This window comes from Anas acuta, chromosome 5 (genome assembly GCF_963932015.1).
Source record: "Anas acuta chromosome 5, bAnaAcu1.1, whole genome shotgun sequence".
Lineage (NCBI taxonomy): Eukaryota > Metazoa > Chordata > Aves > Anseriformes > Anatidae > Anas > Anas acuta.
In genome coordinates, this window is record NC_088983.1 from 3,266,423 (window position 1) to 3,286,807 (window position 20,385).

The 20,385-nt window shown below is 47.3% G+C and overlaps 1 protein-coding gene across 1 annotated transcript; it reads right to left on the reverse strand.

The window, feature by feature from the left end:
• Positions 1-925: 925 nt before the first annotated feature.
• ERO1A (endoplasmic reticulum oxidoreductase 1 alpha) lies at positions 926-19,436 on the reverse strand. The gene is made up of 16 exons (XM_068682293.1): positions 19,279-19,436; positions 14,404-14,523; positions 12,957-13,040; positions 11,028-11,066; positions 10,510-10,586; positions 9,809-9,882; positions 9,212-9,332; positions 8,814-8,851; positions 8,053-8,064; positions 7,243-7,269; positions 6,941-7,033; positions 4,797-5,043; positions 3,992-4,061; positions 3,550-3,636; positions 2,863-2,996; positions 926-1,275 (listed from the first exon to the last, which is right to left on the reverse strand). Exons 1-16 carry the CDS (start codon positions 19,384-19,386, stop codon positions 1,215-1,217), a joined length of 1,392 nt encoding a protein of 463 aa, XP_068538394.1. The 5' UTR covers positions 19,387-19,436; the 3' UTR covers positions 926-1,214.
• Positions 19,437-20,385: the final 949 nt, after the last annotated feature.

The following is a 20,385-nucleotide window of genomic DNA, read 5'->3' on the forward strand; positions in this document are numbered from 1 at the left end:
TCCCCACCTGCAGCCCCTCCAGCACCTGCTGTGAGCTGTGGAGGAGGCAAAAAAACAAAGCCCAGCAGCTCTGCGTTCCCTCGCTTCCTAACACCCCTGGCACGGGTTTATCAGCACGGCCTTGGGCTTGTTTTGGATTGCAGCAGCTGCACACAGCACTGCCTGCCTCCTTTTAGGGGGCAAAATCAGCGCTCATCCCCCTTGCATGTGTTTTTGGGCTTTATTCTTGGGTAGCACCAACCACGAGCCTCTCCTGGCCCTGTCATGAAGCACAGAGTTACGGGACCAGGCTGGTTGTAGGGCCAGGGTGCAGGCAGGGAGCTGGGGCTGTGCCTGGCAGCAGCTCTGTCCTACTGCCCCAGCTTCTTGTCCTTGGAGCAGCACAATTCAGCTTCACACCAGCCTCGGAGGAGCAGCAGCTGTGCAGCAGGTCCATCCTTTCCCTTTTTAGCCCTGCCCAGCTACCAGCGTGAGATAAATTAGGGCAAACTGGACTGAGTGGGAGCAGGAGAGGGCCCTGTGCTGCTTCTCCCACCTGCTTTTACCCAAAATAGAGGCCCAAGGCTGGCCAAATAGCAAGTTGCAGGCTGCCTTCAGTGCAATGCTGCAACTTCGTGTGTGCTTCAGCTCCCAGCACCCTTGGTGCAAGGCAAGGAGCACTGCTCCCCCTGCAGTAGCACCCTGAAATGCCATCTGCTCAGCACAGGACGACACAGAACATCCTGGGACACAAAACAACTCACCTCACTCTATCCAAACCCCATTATTTGTTGTGGGGAACACAGGAACACCACTGCCAGGCTAACACTAACCTGCAAGGAGTTCAGGTGTGAGTTAAGGCACATTAGGAACAAATGCTGGGGCCAGGAACAACATTGTAGGGTGGACACCCTTCTACCATGGGAAGAAACATGGAGCAGACAAGGAATTTTCCCCAGATTTATTCAGCAATACTTAAAGAAATTATTCAGAATGATCTCCCAATATATAAAATAAACTTTACACGTAGTCCCCACTTTTATACAAAATAGTATTATTTTTTGTACAAAAGATTTGGCATCAGCAGCTTACAGACAATCAGCTTCGGAACAGGAGGCCCAGCAAGTGGTCTTCACCTGGCAGCAGTCAGGAGTGGCATGGAATTATGGCATTTGTCTGGTTTTAAAGAACCCAGGACACAAACAATAAAACTTCAGTCCCTTTCTCTAGTGAATTCACTGCATATTCCTTAAGATGTTCCTGAAGTTTTCCAATTCTCTAACACTCGTTGAAACCCTGTGTGCAAGGAAAGAAAAACAGAGCAACATATGCATCATACTTAATTTAAAAAATAAAATCAAGAAAGGGACTGCTATCAAGAAAACCTTCAAGCAGCTCTTGGGAAGAGAGAATTTAGAAATTCAGCTAAATTAAGAGCCTGGCTGAACCAGAACCTAACTAATTTTGTAGACTCTTTATAAAGCAAACAGACATGAGGTTCTGTTACCGAGGCACAGTGGAACAGGATGTTACAGAGCTTAGCAGCGATCAGACAAACCCATTAACTAGAGGTCAAGAAACAGACCATAATATTACCAGCTGTGCAGGCAGGTCGCTGAGTCTCCTTGTGGTATAAGCTTGTTTCTTCCGAAGGCTTTTTTCACTCACCTACCTCATTTTCTTGCTGAATGCATTTTGCCCCTGGAGCATCGGCAGCAGGAAATGCTGGATTGGACTCAGAGAATAAGGTCCACCCCCTCCCCAGCCAACACTGCCCTCTCTTTTAAGGTTTTGAATATTTTGAATCATCCAAATCACTTCTAAGCAAAAAATAGATGCAGGTCTGCTTTAAAAGGCACTTCTAATCCACGTAGATAGGATGTGAGGCTGGAGTAAGAGCTGAGAGACAAGCTGCCTGCCTTCAGTCTTTTCACACAGCAGAACTTACAGAGAAAAGTTTTAGCAGGGCAGCAGAGGGGGAAGGGGAAGAAAAGAAAAAGGCTCTTTGCCTGCCAGCCCTCAGCTTCCTCTGAAAACAGACTTTCAGAGGGTCTGGAGGTCTCCTGCATGCAGACTTTTCCAGAGGCTGTGCCAACATGGCAATATAAAGGCAGAACCAGTCCCAGCTCCTCTCATCTAAGAAGAGCACAGCAGCTGTGCGCAGGAGGGGAGGCAATATAACATCCCTGGATAAGGATCTTTTGGGGTTTTCCAGCTTTGACTGATACACATTAGGGGCTCCCTATTGCTGCCAATTCACACTGCAGAAGACAATCAGGACCACTGAGCTTTAAGTATTGGCAGCAACATCGACCGAAAAATCCTTTAAAAACCTGATTGCCAAAAACTCCAGGTCTGTCAACACCACTACGCGGTAATGTATAACCAAAGCTTCTTGCAATCTCCCCTCTCCCCTAAAGGCCTCGTTACCTTTTTCTGCCAAAAACCTAACCCAGCTCCCCACAGGGCTGCACTGATGGCTTCCTGACAAATGCAACGATTGCAGACAGATCTGGGAACAAACTGGTGGGAGTTTGATGCTTGGAGGAGAGTCTGAAGTGGGTATAGAACAGGTAAGAAGAGCAACCTTAGTTTGGGACAGTGTGCTCACAGGACAGAGTCACACAGTTTCTTAAAAACCAAGTTCTTGGTATCTTAATTCAAGCACTTCCTTGAATTCCTTACAAAAATATAAATAACTTGTTTTGTTCTACCTGTTGCACTTCTACATGAACATCCTCTGGCATCTGAGAGCTTCTTGATGAGAAAGTATGATCAGAATGGGAATTAACACCAATATTAGTGATTAAAATTAACTGTGAAGCTTACATGGGATGTAACACAGCAGCACATGTAAGATTGGAGACAAATTCTCACACTAACCTTCCAAAAGCATTAAATAGTGCAACAATTTCTTGTCTTGTCAGCCGGAATCCGTAGGAAGGACCGCTTTCAGGTATCTTTCCTATCAGGTTTTCAGAAAACAGGATCTTCAGCACCGTGCCCAAGCCTTGTGTCTGTGCACGACAAACAAGATCATTTAATAGAGGGGAGGGGGCTCACAAGCTTAACTTCACTTCCCTTCTTCATGTTTGCAAAGGTTCCTGTTGACATCAGCTTCACAGGGCAAGACTTAGATTTCACTTAGCACACTGAAGAGAAGGAAGCAGAACGGAGCCAGGACGTTCTGTTTATTTAGACTTATTTTGATAGCAGAGCTGCCCAACAGAGGCTTCCTGTCTAAGTTCGACCACACAAAGGTCAGTGCGGATCCTGCTGAACCCCTAGATGTTTGCCAGAGGCTCTACACACCCTCTCCACTCTCCCAGACTCTCAGCTGCAGCAGGGTAACCTGGTTTTCAGCTGCAGAGGCAACACACAGCTCCTGTATGGCCCAGAGAGTGTGCTGCTGCAATCAGCAGCACACTGCTTCCTGCTGACTGGACCCTGGTAAGAAACGAAGCAGCCCTGATCTGTATCTAGGAGCTGATGGGATCTAAGAGCTGCATTTGAGCAGAGTCCCACCAAGTGAGGTGCTTCCAGGCATGCCCGACTGCTGGCCACACTTACCTGCAACTTCCCCCAGAGGCGACATTTGAAGCAGCCAACACAGTCCATTATCCTGGTAATGTTCTTGAAGTGTAGCCTGAATTCCTCCTAGGGGAAAAGACATTTAAGTTGATCACATTTACATGCAAATTAGGACTTCTATGTATTAATTCATTAATTCAAACCCAATAATGTATTAATTCTGGACTCTAACAACTAAGTCTCACCAAATTTAGCTTAAAATGCTTCTTTCTCAGACCACTCTCCTTAAGGTACACCCTACAACCTGTAGCTTCCAACAAGTCCCAAACCATCCAGAAAAACAAAATGGACTGGAAATACCTGGTCCAGTACCTTGACCATAGCAAGAGTCCCATTCAGATCCAGCATTATTCCAGACACACAAAATACTGTTTAGGGAGAAAGTGCCCCAAAGGGAAGGGCTGGACAACCTTTAGTTTACCTTTAGCTTCGCAGCTTCCTTTTTGTTCCCTGCAAAGAATGAGTTCTCATCAAAATGCAGTGGAAAAGACCTGAAATAGAATGAAAAGAGTTTTAGCTCCCTATGGCTTGTTTGTATGACTTCAATCCAGATTCACAGAAGTTTCTGGTTAGGTATCAGAGTGAAACTGATAGGTGTTAGACACTGAACATCTCTAGATGTATTTTAAGTGCAATCTGTTTGTTTCTTAGATCTCCTGGAGGCTTTCAGTTTTTAACTTGCATCTCACCTTGGAGACATTTTCAGCGATTGCTCTGTGGTTTCTAAGCAATTGTAGTCTGTTTTCTAACAGACGTAAGCACTGAAGGCATGGGAGTGTGAAGAGAGAAATTCAAACATCAATCATGTTAGGAGACACCCACTCCATCTGGTTCTGGTATCTTCCATACCTTGCCCTCAAACCTCTGTCCAAACCTCTATTACCAACATCTTTAGCATTTTTTTCTAGACAAAAAAACATGAAGCCAGGACTGGTATTTCACAGATGACTCAAACAGGTAGCCAGTTTCAGGGCTGACATGTAGGTGGTTATTAAATTCAATTCTGCTAAACCCAAGAGGCTGCCTAGGCTATTAAACTGTGGGCTTAATTAGCCTGTTTTGCTATTTGAATGCAGATAGCAATGCAATCCCAACAATACTACCCAAATCACGCTATCCCACTACAAGAACGAACCCAGAACCTGCCTTTCTAGGCGCTTTAAGTGAAAGGTTAAGAGATGCCAGGGTTGAAAGAGCCATTCTCCCCAGGTACTGAGTGTAATTACTTGGCCAGATGGAGAATTTCCAGCAACAGGTTTTTGATTTCTGCATCGTGACTTTTGTTCCCTGTGTACAGCTGGAAACCTGGGCGGTCAAAGAATGGCAACACTTTGGACAGAGCCCGTAGCTCTATCAGGTAGAGAAAATAGAGGTTCTTGAGTCTTCTGGGGCCTTCCCCTCTGGTGAGGACTTCATCAAATCTCTGCTGGAACTCTGTAACATTGGGGCCCCATTTCTTCTCTGACCACGTATCTGAGAGCAAAAAAAAACAAAGAAATGAGGTGGATGGGTATGGTTCTAGTGCACTGCTTCCCACTGTCCCAAGCAAATGGTGAAATATTATCTCTAACCAAGGAGATCCAAGCTTTGTAGCAGTCACAGCCCTTCCACTAACCCCAATTGTTCAAGAGAGACATGCTTTCAACCAAACCCTAACAAATGCAGAACTCCTGCAGATTTTAGCCAATTGGTTTAAAGCAGGTCCCAGGCGTATAAGCCAAAGCTAAAAATGGAGGCTGTTCATTTTAAGCAGAATCAAGTCGGTTGAAGAGCTTCTTGACATTTAAGCTGTTTCTGAAAGCAGTTCTGTGTAAGCTGGAGTTAGTTCAGCATTTGTGTGTACACGAAGAGGACAGGCTGGCTGTACCAGGCAGGCTGTGAAGGTCCCTGCTTTCCTTCAGTCCTGCCCTCAAAAGCCACCAGCTTGCTGCAGAACTCAGAAGCAGTCTCCCTGTTTTGCTCCAAGCATCTGCAGAGGCAGACAGCAGAAGCCTCCTGATCACGTTGTGCTGGGAAACAACAGGGGAGTCAGAGGTTGAAAGGCTCCCTAATAAGCCCAGAAACCTTAAGAACATTCCTTCTACTGGGGAAATGTGAAAGAAAAAAGTAACCAAGGATCAGAGGAGATTGATCTCTATTTCTTATTATCAAGCTCTCACAAAGAACGTTTCTGCTTGCCTGTCCTATTGTGTGCTTAAGATTAAATAGAGCATGTAGTGGAAGTAAGATATAATACAGTTGCCGACATGTAAAAATGAGAAGAAAAATAAAAGGGGAAAGAAACTTCAGAGAATCTTTTAAATCACTGATAACCAGGGTAGCAGGAAAGGACTCTTCCCTAACTCCGAGCTGAGGCAGGCTCTCTGCAAGACCATGGTGCCTCAGACAGGAATCTCTGCAAGGATTCAAGCCGAGCCAAGGACCAGCTCCTCAGAGCAGAGATCTTCTGTAGCCTTTCACCAACAGGAACTAGCCCTTTCTACGCAAGCCAAAGACACTTATTTTGCTCTCTGTAGCCACCTTATTTTCCTAATCTTCCCTGCAGAGTTCCAACTCATCTCTTGCCTTTGATGTTTCTCATTACCCTCTCAGCTCTAACATTGTCTAGCTTACATCAAGGCGAGGTGTAGGTAGGCTGTAGACACTTGAATATGATTACTTAAAATTAAATCAGTTATCCAAATTCTAACAGCTATCACAAGTCTTCTGTGCTTGATTTTTATAAGCTTTAGTAGAATAAAGCTGGTAGACTTTGTCTACAGATCCTACGGTAAGCTAGTGTGACTAAATCCTTCAGGAAGTCAGTCAGAGCCTGCATCCCACACTGCATGAACAACACGCCACATTCCTTGGCCATGCGAGACACGTAAATCATGTTTTCACATCACCCTAGATTTCCAACCTCAGCACTGAAATTTAGATCCTTCAGATCCTTACTTGTGGACAAAGGCATGCAAAAAAAATGGAAATGGCTTAAGAGTCCTGGAAAAGCACAGCCAAGCATTTCACAGTCTAGGTGAGATTGTTGCTAAACTGACTGTCATAAAAAACAGGTTCGCAAGAGCCAGCCTTGATATGCAATTAGAAACCCACTCCAAAATAACCTTGGAGGAAGAATAAAAGGCATACGTGCTGGAAGCCTCGGTGCAGCGCACACAGCCCAGCCATTTTCAGACCTGAAGGCATGCGGTAACCGCATTCCTGATTTTGTTACACAAGCTGTGTGCTGAGGGAGAGAAAGGAAGAGCACAGAAGTAGGCCTGAACCCTGCTGGAACGGGCTGCAAACAGTGTTTAGCTGAGCCACAAAGCGTACGCCAGTGTCAATTTAGAGCTGACACAGAAGGGGCAAGGCAGAAAGTGGCAGTTACCTTGTAAGAGGTACCTGGCGCTCAAGTGAATGTTGATGCTTGCGTGGAGACCAGAAATGAGTTTGTAGAAGGCACGCTTCTCTATGCAGACACCTGAAAAGAAACGGGCATTTTAAGATACTGAAAGCATACCATAGATTGGATTTTTCTCTCCTGGCACTTAAAATGAAAGTTTTAAGTGCCAGAAAATCTAACCCAACCTGAGAGTGGCAAGCAGCTCCCACCCCCTTCCCAGCCATTTCGCATTCATCCCAAGAAAAGCAACCAAGTTTAGAAAAAAGGACAATTAGAAAAAGGCTTACCTTTCAGCCACTTGTAAAACATATGCCCTGGAAACAAAAGGAAAAGCAGCACATCAGTTTGAGGCACCTTGCAGGAGGGCTTTAACAAATAGTGTTATTTTAAACTACTTCTCTGGACGCAGCTTTCGGAGGACAGCAGGATGACATGCTGACAGGACAAGGCTGGACCCACCTGCAGCCAGGGAGGGCTGTCCCCACGGCCATGCCTGCTGCCCTGAAACCACCTCTGGGCCAGACCCCAGAGGAATTCTGCTCACTCCAGTTCGCAGAAGCACGAAGAAGGGTGTTAGAACACAAACTTTCCTCCCCACCCCTCTGAGTGATGCCTCTGTTACAGTTTGGCACCAAACAAAAAAGTCTTTCCCACCTATCTCAGCTGGTGGGAAGCAAAAGCAATGCAGAACACCATGACCTAGGGGGAAACAAGGACCACAGATTGCTGTTCTTCTCTGGTGAGGGTAAGGAGAGGGCTATTTTTATTAGAAAAATACAAAAAAAGCACAACTAAGTGTGTACAGTCACATAAAACAGTGTTACACATTAATCCCTGCTACTTGCTTGAGAATAATCTGGAGAACAAAAACAATTTGGAGATAGTTTGGGGACAGGGAAGATGTCACACACACAGGCCCAAAGTTGCAGGGAGCAAATAGCTCTGGGCCCAGATCTGAATATGGGATTTTGGACAGCTCCTGATTTTGCCTGAATAATGGTTCTGCTAACCAGGTGCGTTACCTAATGGTACAGCTCGTGACATGTTAAAGACTTCACACTTGCTTCTGTAATCAGTAAAAACAGAGTGCCACTCACCTCCATCATCTCCTGATGAGAAAAGCATGAGTGGGGGAGGAGAGAAGAGAGGAGATCAGTTACACAAGACCAAAATTAAACTCTAAAGCACAAACAATAAGACTGCTCAAAGACCCTACCCCTGCTTCCTGCAGTGCACTAGTCACTTGCATCAGCTCTGACAGGTATCAGATTAGATCCTGTTTTTATGTCCTCTTGCTTCCTCACCTGCAGGACAGCAAGCCTTCCCTGGGGGAAGGGGGGAGAGAGGCTGATGTTCTAGATGCCTGGACAAGATGGGATATCAGGAGACATGGAGTCTTAGCAACCTTGGGCAAGAAGCTCTTGGTATGCTCCTGAAACCCTTCCCTATGTTAATTTACATTATTTAGTCTTAATTTCTAAGGCAGGGTTTCTCTTACTAAATTGATTCCACAGAGGAACAACCCTGCCAGGGTCTCATTTTGGTCTCTCATGGATGAGAGGACAATACATTGCTAAGTACAAAAACCAGGGACTGAGAAAGAACCCAGGGTTCAGTCCTGTTCCCAGCCTCTCCCAAACCCACATATCTTCCAGGAATGTGGGATCGGACTTTTTCTCCATGATGGATGCTAGAGAGCCATCCCCTCCAGGTGCCCTTGAATTAGCCATTGAATTCTAGACTTGATCAAGAACTATAAAATACTTATCATTCAGGAGAAGTAGCTTGCATAGCATTCACTGCTTCTGTAGCTCAGATCAGCACGCTACCAAACCACTTAGCAAGATAAGTGACTCACCTCGACCAGACGCCAAAGGTCTTTTTACATTTTGAGGTCTAAGAGGAAAAAAAAAGTAAATAGTTGACTGTCTCCTTGCTGTGCAAAAACACAGAAGAAACTACTTCTCTGCAGTTAAATAGCCTAAGGAGATCTCAGAAATCCTCCTGTGCTTCAGTTTTGCTCCAACAGGAAAGGGATAGAGGGAAATTTGTCTTTTCTTCTCTAGAAAAAACAGCCAACAGGGGTCACGGGGCAGCCACATGTATTGTCCCCTGCTCTGACAGCCCACAGTGCACAAGCAGTGCAGCAAAGACAGGAGGACGGGGATTAACGGAGCAGCTGTAGCACATGCAGCCCCTCCAGAAAGTCAGCATTGTGCCTGGCGACCTGGGGCACCTGTGTCCCAAAGCACCTACTTGAAGCAGTTTTCTTCATAAATACTGTTCCAAATCTTCCAGGCATCTGGGCCTTTGTAGCCCGTGTAGCGCTCAGGATTCAGGAGTAAATCCACGTACTCTGCGTCAGGAGAGTGGATGTCTGTGAAGCAGAGCGCTGGGTCAGTGACAAGAGCTTCTAAAGGCAAATTACATCTTCCAGGGCTAAACCAGCCACCCCTTTACACACTTATTGGTCTCACCACCAGGGAGACCAGCTCATTCCTCTCCAAACAGGCAGGTGAATTGTATTTACTGTGCATCAATGCAGCAGGGTGCAGCTCTCTGGCCTTCAGAGCCATCAGTGTGCAAGACTATAGACAGCAAAGCAAACTCTGAGCATGCTCCACCCAAGCTGTTAACTTGCCAAACCCCGAGAGACCCTGACCAACAATGAAGCTGTTCAGAAATATTCGCCTCGTCTTTTCAAGACACTGAGTGCAGGAGAGAGGCAAGGAGAAGAAAAGAAATAGCATGCAGGCTTGCTGAAACACTACACATTGGCCTGATAGTTCTGCAGAGAACTTGCACTGCTTAAATCTCGTTACAAGACTCATCAGATCAAATAGGTCCACATACCATCAGCTTCGCAGAAGCTGTCTGAAGAGTCATCGTGCCGTGTCCACTGGAGCATCGCCCGCTGGGTTTCCTTGCTGCAAGGAAAGGAGAAAGGCCATCAGAAGGAGCATCAGCACAAGGGTTCCTCCAAGACAAGTAAGGATCATGGAAAATCCAGGTGGGGGCTCTCATGAGACCCTACACAGAGCACTGTGATCAGCTCGGGGCCCCCAGCACAAGGACATGGAACTATCAGAACAAGTCAAGAGGAAGCCAGAAAGATGATCAAGGGGCTGGAGACCCTCTGCTGTGGGGACAGGCTGAGGGAGCTGGGGGTGCTCAGCCTGGAGAAGAGAAGGCTCTGGGGAGACCTCACAGCAGCCTACCAGGGCCTAAAGGGGCTGCAGAGCAGCTGGGGTGGGGCTCCGTGTCAGGGGGTGTGGTGATAGGGCAAGGAGTGATGGCTTTATACTAAAGAGGGTAGGTTTAGATTTGATATTTGGAAGAAATTCTTTATTCAGAGGGTGGACAGGCACTGGAACAGGTTGCCCAGAGAAGCTGTGGCTGCCCCAACCCTGCCAGTGCCCAAGGCCAGGCTGGATGGGGCTGGGGGCAGCCTGATCTAGGGGGATGTGTCCCTGCCCACGTCAGGGGAGTGGAATTAGATGATCTTTAAGGTCCCTTCCAACCCAAACCATTCCATGATCAAAAAGTCATCAAACCTCAAGGATTCATCAACAGCTCCAAGTCTGTTGGCCTCTTCACATTCCTCAACATGGTTACTGGCTTCTTCTGAGTACTGGGTTGAAGAGGAAAGGAGCAGGAATGATTAAAACACATTTTTCCTGATGTTATAATTTTGCCTTTAGTGCACTAACAGTTTAAGCATCAGAAATCATCTTTATGATTCATTCCACCCTCTACTTCCACAGGATGTCTGCAGAGGTTGATGCAATTGAGATGATTGTTGCAGGGACTCGTAGCAGATTCTGACACTGCCATAGAAACATTTTGTGCTTAGCTGTGCCTGGGGTCTTGCAGAAGTCTCAAAACTGCCCTGCAGTTGTGGAGGGGAAATACCTGACTTCAGGATGATCACCTCAAAGGTTCTACAACATGCCAAATATTTGGATAGGGCAAAAAATTTAGCATCTCAACAGATACAGCTCATTTTTTTATCAGTTGCAGTGACAAATTGGTCCCAAAAGCAGCAGCACTGTGTGCACACAGACCAGCCTACCTTGTAACTTGCAGATCTGATTCCATTAGGAACTTCATCCTGAAAGACAAAATTGAGCACGTGCTACATGTGAGGCTGGTGTAGCCTTTCAGTCTAAGGTTTGAAAAAGATCAGGAAGGTGGCTAGAACTTATTAAGTATTCAGTGCACCCAGATTAGCTTACAACATGACAACATAGCCATTTTCTGGCTCCTCCACAGCCTAAAGTTAAGCAATATTCTTGGTGGTTTATTCTGATTTTTCACAACCCTCCTCAGAAGATCAGCAGCCTTTTATAGGTGCTACATCAGGTTGTGTTTTGCTCAGCCAAGCACAAGGCTGAGGAATCCAACAAACTTCAGAGGAGCTGATGTCTGGCATCCTGTCTTTGGGTGATGCCCGGATGCTTCTCTTCAGATACTGACCCACGTTGGGGCTGGGAGTTGCCAAGTCCTCCCTTCTACCACTGCCACGTACAAGTTTTATTCCCAGCCCCACACAACCTGAGCAGCATGCACAAGAGGCCCCCAAGTTCTTCTCAACTTCTGTTTCCTCCATCAGTAGGAAGGCAAAAAACCACCACATGAGCATTACAGGGCAATGTTTCTCTGTGATGGTACAATTTGAAAGTACCATGATGCCAAGTAGCACAGAAAATTGAGCAACAGAAGAGCTTTTTTTGTTGCTGCTTTCAGAATGTAATGAATCCTGGTTAAAATAATTAAAACTACAGTGAAATCTTAAAATAAGAACTTCTAGGTAATAGTAATGTAATTGTAACATTCATCTTTCACATTGTCATCATCATTAAGTAAAAAAGGTTTAGTAAAAAAGTAACCCTAAATTTTGCTTAAATTCTTAACAAGGAAAAAAATCATCCCATTTTCTTTCACAGTAGGTGCTTTTTCAAGACAAGTGAAGCAAAGGAGACTTGTTTGAAGGGCAGTTCATGGGAGAGGAGAATAGGACGAATTAATTTAATATCCATATCAGAATTTATATAAGATAATGTTCACACACACCTATACCAGATTTCAAGGTGTCATATCACCTCAGATTTTTGTTCAGCCAAGCCAACAGTTTCACTATACCAGGTTTCACAGAGTTACCACGTGAGAGGGACAGACATCTGTTTCACCACGTTATACTTTAAATTGTACATAAAAATAAGCTACAATGACTTGGTAAATGCCTGCAAATAGTGTCAGGAGACATCCTCCATCGAGAGCACTGCTGGTCGTCCACTGTCCCAGCAGCATGGCACACCCCTGTGCACCACCAGCACACAAACTGCTCTGGAAATCGCAGAATGGGATTGCGAGAGCCTGTTGCTGGGTGCCAGCCCACAAAGCCAGCCTGGGTGGCATTTTCACCACGTCCATCAACCCAGCAACCACACTGATTCACTCGCTTTCTCTTCCCCTTCTTTTCAGACAGGCACCTGCAGTCAAGAGGCTTTCTTTTAGCTCAGTGAAGAACACCCTCCTGTCCAGGATGCAGTGGTAAGGGTGTCTGCTTTTCTGCTGGGAGCAGAGGACTCTGGAAGAGCCATTTAATATATAGAGACTGCTGGAAAGGGCCTGGCTGAATTTGTCAGGCAAAACAGCAAGTGACAGCACAGCTAACAGGGTGAATATCCTGGCATTTAACAGGGTAAGAGGATTTGTCCCCAGATCATTTCGTTAATACCCAAAATAAGGGCTAGGACAAGTTTTTCTGTTCATGGAAGGTCAGGTATAAGCAGTCTATCTTTTCTTTAAGCTTCCAGAAGTTAGCATTTCAGCCTTTTTTCACAGATCCCAGTAGCACCGCACCTAAGAAAGCTCCATCAGAGCCACAGTTTTGCTCTGGCTGCAATAACCACTAGAGGAAGGCATCCGCCTGCTTTTTCCTCTTGGTCCACAGAAGCCAAATAAATAAAACAGTGAAGCGGATGGATTCTTTACTTACAGTTGGGCAGGGTTTTACAGCACAGTCTCGTATTCCACAGTGGCTGTTGTCATTCCAAAAAGGACAAGGCTTCTTTAGGTTTACCTACAAACAACATAAGCTGTTACACATTTCTTCCACACCACAGCTTAACAACTCATATCTTTGGTGTCTCACTGCAAGGCTTCTAGTGAAAAAAATCTAGTGTAAGGCCAAGTTCTGCAGTGTAGGTAGAAACAGAAGGTATCACTAATTTTAAACAAGGACTTGATTTCAGTCTATCATGCACATTCACCCATCTCTCACACAAGATGTGTGTACCCATGCACATGGCCAAGGCTGTTTCTGGCAACAAAGACAAGAAACGGGCCACTGATTCCTAATCACACTTTGATGCTGTTGTTGAGCAGTGGCAAACTGTTTGCTGGGAGCAATCTTTGGCCTCAGAACATTGCTCACTTCACCCTCAGTGAATCTTAGGGAAGTTTGCTACCCATTGATTTTGTCTCCTTGTGTTGGAGATCTCATGATTACAGCATGCCTCCCTGTCAGAGGAGTAGGAAGGTGTTCTGGAGCCTTGCTGTCATCCTCTTGGGGCCAGCGTGCAGCTCTTCTGCTGGAAAGTCCTCTGTGCTCTGGGCCTGTTGGTGTGCAAGACTTCTGGGCTTGATGGGAACAAATAACTCCTTGGTGTTTACCAGATTGTTTGCTATCACTCATATCCGTGTTATCAGTACAGGTTGAGCTTTTCATCCTATTATTTCTTCTGGTGCTCCCACCAGGAAGCTTGGGGAAGGGAGGGAGATGGGGGAAAAGTAGGGAGAGGCAGCTCTACACCAGTAATTTTATATGGACCTGTTCTAATCTGTGGGGCAGTGAAGTTAGAAACTTCTTCAGCTGTTTGTACAGCAGAGTGAATACTTAAAAAAAAAATGGAAAGAGTTGTTTAATATCATATTCAGCAGGTAAAATTCTGCCCCATAACCCAGCCACACCCAAAAAAACACATTTGGTCATATAGATTCTGCTCACATTCAGTGAGATTGCATCTAATAACAGTGGTCCTGCAGTAACAGCAATTAATCAATCTGTTTGATAACTAGACCAGGCTTTCCATGTTGATAGAAGACATGAAGAATATCCTCATTTTGCAATTTGGATCCCCAGTCATTAACATGTTTGAGCCCTAATTCAACAGAAGAACGCATTTCATTGATCTGCTGCCTAAGTTCTTTAGAGGGAAAAATGCATAAGAATCTCTAAAATCGTGCAACTTATTGGATATGAAAGTTGTATCACATTAAGATTCTCCTGACAGCAGAAATGAGACTTGCTGACTGCATTTGTAAAGATCAAGATTGAAATGGGTTATCTGTGAAAGTTATTGATGTTAAAATCAGTTTAAAATTAAAAAAAGCACACAAAATGAACGAGAAATATTCAGACATTTCTCGTACAAGAAACTTACTTTGTAGTATCTAAAATAATCACTCTCCAGGAGTTCGTTCAGCCTAGGAAAAAGCTTGTAGTTGTTGAAGGCATCAATGGTTTCCACGTCACAGGTGCAATCATCTATATGACCAGTAACCTGTTGGACATGAAAAAAATCAAAGAGGAACAAGTCGGTCAGTGCTGTTTAAGACAATAGAACAATTCAGAATTGTCTTTCCTTTTATCAGTGAGTCATCCAATTAAGTCCAACCTGAATTAAACGACATTAAACCTGACTGTGCTGAACTGGCAGAGCATTCCTTCTGATGCATCCTTCAGGATCGGTACCTGGGGATAAGCAGCTTGTTTAGAAATATTTTTCCCCTAACACACGTAGGTACGTTAACACTTACTGATGACAGATTAATTGGCATCAGGAACTCTTGTGAGAGAGCAGAGATGGCAGGCATTCAGCCAGGCTGTGTCACCTACAGGAAAACCCCCTGTCCTTGACCACACATCAGATACAGTCACACAAATCAGAGGTTTTTATCAAGACCAAATCCAGCAAGAACCAGCTTGCTGGATCTGACAACAAAGATTAAGGCGGTCAAGAAAAGTCCCTGCTGCCAACCAACTGCACCATGACCATTTGGTAGATTTAATCAGACCCACAGCGCCTGCAGCAGGCTCCCCCCTTGCCTCTGAAAGCTTTTCGACAGGAAAACATCTGCTGTGAATCTGATGCAGGAAGCCAACGCTTCTTGCATCATCCCAAAACACAACAAGCAGCGTGTAAGCCCCGAAGAAGGGGAAAAAAAAAAAGCAATGCAAATTCAGCTATGGCTTTCTGACACGTAGATTATTGTCTGGATGAGAGCGTTGCACAAGGCAGGAGGAGGTTTCCTTCCCCTGCCACCCTCTGACACGTACTCGGGGAAATCACCGCGGCCAGAAGCGAGCACAACTGCTTGTTCCCTCTCAGCAGCACGCTGGGGATTTTCCCTGGATGCTGCCACCCGCCAGCATCAGACAAATTGGGGGTTTTAAGACCACAACGGTTGATTTAAGTGAGTGTTGTTGATTTATGAAATATGGGATGTTCACGATGAGAAATCCTCGCGCTGCTTCTGTCCCAGAAGCTTACAATATCCTGGTATCAGCCAACACAAAAATCATGTACCCCACACTACACCGTTCCAGGGGGGTTTTGCCCAATCTCTGTCATCTCCCCGCACACCCAAAAGCAAGCTGGAAGCAGGGACAAGCAGAATGAGCCTGGATGCAGCCCCTGTGAAGTGTAGCAAACGAGCCTGCAAGGAATAAGGGCAAAATAAATGATGGTGTACAGAGGAAAGAGAGCGACGTGAGAAACGTGAAGCCCAGGGCCTGACGCACACCCGGAGAGCCCAGATAACTGGGAGGGGAAAAAACACCAGCCTGGGTTAAATACACAGCACCACCTTAAAGGAATGTGCAGGTTTCTTCCTGCTCCTTTGTGGGACTGTTTGGAAAGCTGAGCTTTTATTTTTCCCCAAAAATAATCAGTTATTTTAGACTGAGCCACCCTGGTTGGAGGAGGAGAGAAGGGAAATCCATCAGTGCCACCGTGCCCTTCTCCACCTGAAGAAATTGTTTGTGCCGACGCACCAGGATTTGGAGGCTCACCTTTGCTTCTCGTGTTCACTGCCCAGAACCTCAGCCCCACGCAGGTGCTGTGTTCTGTCGGGTGTTTTGCAAGGCAATGAAACTGAAGATTAGCAGCACAGCAATTAAACTTTCCAGTAGCCGAAATCACTCCCATCAAAATAAAACCAGCACCCGTTTGCTAATCCAGTTACCCAACTCAAAGCTGTTTCAAAACGAAGACGACCAAGCAACCAAAACAAAAAAAAGCCACAATTCGTTGTGTTTCCTGGAAGCCTGACAGCCTTTGAGGAAGGCAGATTACAGATTGGGTCAAGCTTCAGCCGGCCTAAAAGAAGCCTCCAAAAAGGTCTGCAGGGTCTCCAGCCGCTCTCTGCGGCCACGTCAGGCGTTCAGCACCGCGAGGGGATGGCAGTGATCACCTCTAAGAGGTGACATCCGAGCCTGAAAGGGCTGGCACGTCCTGATTGCACCAGGGCTGACTTTGCTAGGTCTGCTGACCAGCACCAACCCATTATAATTGGGGGTGAAGCCCCATGAACGCTCTCATCGCGCTCAGGAGTGGACAGGGGTCACCTTTGGAGATCTCCAGCTATTTTCTGGGGATCTTCCTGCTCTGTACCCCAAGTTCCTAAAAAAAAGCTCAGCCAGGCCTGGTGGCACAGCCCAACCCACCATGGGTTTCGCTCCACCCAGACAGGGCGACAGAGCCTGGCAGGAGGCGAGGGGCAGGGCTGGGTTTGTCCCCAGGGAGGAGATGTGACGGAGCCGCCGGGACAGACGCGCACACCGAGGGCTCGGGCTGCTGAGTAAGCAGCGAGGAAGGCATTTGGCCGGCCCTCTGTGATCCCTCACCACTGATGTGCCCGCCTTGGGTGCGCAACGCAGCATGGAAATGGCCGCACGTGGGCTCTGCTTAATCCTCGGGCTGGGCCTTGGCTTCATCTTCCTTCGCCTCCATCCTGGGATCCTGCCAGTCTGCTCCCTCTGCACACTGCTGGATTTGGTCTCCTCACCTCTTTCTGGTTCCTTCAGTGCCACCGAAATGCTCCTGGGCTGCAGATTTAGGGCTTCCTTTACTTGCTGTAAGCCCTCTCCCTGACCTGTACACCATCATTTATTGCCCATCTGGGCAGGGAAGAGGGCAAAAATCTTTTTTGCATCTCCCACTTGTGGCTAGAACAGAGCACAAGGAAGGCAACACCATGGTGGGGGAGAAAAGGAGCTGCTTTTAACCCACAACTCCATCAGCAGCTGCCTTTTCCAAGCCAAACCAGCCCCCTGGTGCCCCCGTAGGAGCTTCCTCGCTGTCACCCCATCTTCCACCCAAAAAAACAAGGGAGCTGATCTCACACGGGAGCCTCAGAAGGATGTTAAACCACAGAAGCCACCAAGTGACACCTGCAAACCCCTGTTGGCCAAGGAGGATCTGCAGGTCCTGCTCTCTGCCTCCTGAGCCACCCTACAGGGATCAGAAGGGTGCCAGGTACAAATTCCTGCCCCCAAGGCCGGTAGGTGAGCACCAATTTGACAAGAATGCAAGAGTGGCTTGAAAATCTGTTCAGGTAACGAGGAGGCAGCTCACCGTGCCCACACACACCCCTAATGACAGCCTGCTGACCACAGAAACACCCCAAAAGGAAACCTGAGCTCTGCCAGACCACAATCAAAATCCCGGTCTGCCAAGCACCTGCAGCACAGCCTTAGCACGGCTTCGTCAGTCTGTAAACAAAGAATGAGCAATAATTACCAGGAATATGGAGAATTGATTCACAGCTGACTAAAGCATCGATGCAGCAGGGAACACGTTGAGCTGGGCGGGGGATAAGCTGGCTGAAGATTGAGGGAATTCCTGTGAAGAGTTAATCGGTGCTAATGAGATAGATCAGAAAGCAGGAACAGGGTGTGAAACTTCGGTGTTTCTAATAGCAGCTGGATGTTTGCAATGACAGTTTCAGGACTGGTTAGCAACATGAGCAAATGAAGAACTAAAGTTTTTTTTTTTTTTTTTTTAAAAAAAAAACAAACACCCTTGCCTTCAAGCATACAAACGTAGAAAGGTAGAACCATTCAAGGTTTGCCCTGTATTTTATTTGGTGGTAAATAAAATCCACCAGCCATATGCTATAAATGATCAGCAAATTATTAAAAAACACAAACAAGACAGCCCTCAGGTGTGTTTTTAATAGGTTAAGTGGTTAGTAAGGCTGAGACATTCCATCCTATGTAACACGCTTCCCAAAGGCAACAGGAAAGATTGTCAACACTTGTATTGAGAACTTAAACCAAAGCGTGTGCTATTCCGTAAACAAGGAGGGTGCTACAACAAACCAGTGGAGTGTGAAGTACCGTGCCAGTTCTTCCTATCCAAAGAAAAAAGCCAGAGAGCCATTAACACACCAGTGCCAGCTCCTGCAGCGGCGAGGGCTTCTCCTGCCATACCGAACGCTGACTCAGACTTCAATCCTTACCAGACAAGCCTCTCTGTCTAACAGGAAGCACACGAGCAAAAGCCCTACAGAGATAAAGCACGGAAAAGCACACATCTCGGTGCTCTATCAGCAGATCTCACCTCCCATTTCCATAGAAAACTGGGGTGTCAAGAGCCACCCAGCAGCCAAGTGCACAACTGCACGTTTTCTTTTGCCGCTCTCCACTTCTGACTCATGTTTAAGCACTGGGACTTGAACACAGTAAGGGCAGACTTTACAACAGTAAACTTTACAACTCTGGTTATTAAAGGAGAATAAAAATGAAGCACCAAGCACGTTGTACCACTTTTGCTCCTCGATCTTGCAAACATGCTCAGGCAAAGTTAAGTCAAGAGGCACCTGCTATAACACCTGCACCCCAAAGTTAAGCTGCCTGGGGTGGTCTCACGGTGGAGAACACACATTTCTGTCACTACACACATCAGCAGGAGGCAAACCAGGCCGAGCAGCAGCACATCAGCAAGGAGATTTCACCCTGGGAGAGTCTGAACCCCAAACAGATGCTGAACCCTGGGCACACCTCCCACAGCCTGTATAGCAGAAAAATGATAACACAGACCCCCAACAGAAAAGATGAGGTGGTTCCCAACCACCACAGCACCACAAAACCCCCAAACACCCCTCAGGAGCCACCCGGGTGGCCAAGACAGACGCGCCCCCATACCCCAACACCCCCCTGAGGCGGTGCCAAGGGGGGAACCCAACAAAGCAGCGGGCACACGGAGCAGCCCCCCAACACCTCAGACACCCCTAAACCAGGGGTCCCGGCCCACCTGGCAGAAGCAGCGGCGCTCAGCACTGCCGGGAGGCCCTCGGGGCACGGCGGGGAGCAGCAGGGCAGCGAGGCCCAGCGCCCGCAGCAGCCCGGCCCCCGCCGCCATCTCACGACGGCGCCGCCGCGGCCGGCGGGGGCTGAAGAAGCCGCGGCCCTGCCCCGCTCCGCCCTCGGGGGCCGTGCCCGTCCTCGGGTGCCGCCTTGTTTTACATCAGATGTCCCAGTTTGAGGAGGGGAAGGAGGAAATTGTTCACGTTAAAGGGGTTGGGGTACGCGTACAGGTTGTGCGGAGGAGCTGCGGGGTGCCTGGTAGTGCCTAAGATCAGGCGGGATGGGGCTGGGGTTGTGCCCATGTCCCTGAGCAGTCACAGAATCACTAAAATTGGAAAAGACCTTCAAGATAATCTCCTCCAACCACCCTCTACCACCAGTGTCACCCACTAAACCATGTCCCCAAGCACCACGTCCAACCTCTCCTTGAACACCCCCAGGGACGGGGACTCCCCCACCTCCCTGGGCAACCCGTCCCAGTGCCTGACTGCTCTTTTGGAGCAGAAATGTCTCCTCATTTCCCACCTGAACCTCCCCTGGCACAACTTGAGGCCATTCCCTCTGTCCGTATCACTAGTTACCAGTGAAAAGAGGCCGACCCCCAGCTCCCCACCCCTTCCATTCAGGTAGTTGCAATGAGGTCTCCCTGAGCCTCCCCATCCCCAGCCCAAACCCCACAATTTCCCTCAGCCGCTCCTCACAGGACTTGTGTCCCATGCCCTTCCCCAGCTTCATAGCCCTTTGGACATGTTCCAGGGCCTCGATGTCCTGCCCTGGGGCTCTCCATGAGGCACGGAGCAGGGCTGTGCCCCAAGTGCCCGTAATGGTGACTCATTTTCCCTGCCTTCTCCACCTTCATGGCGATGTGAGGGCGTGCAAGGCAGAGGCCAAGGGATGGCTACAGCAGCTTCCTTTTTTGCCCCCTTTCCTCACAAAATTTCCCAGTTTCAGCTATGGAAAAAACACATCCGGGTTCTCCTGTTTCCACAGGCCTTGGCTGCTCCTTAATCTATAAACTTACGCCAGTCAGCATTACGTCCACGCTCATTAACTG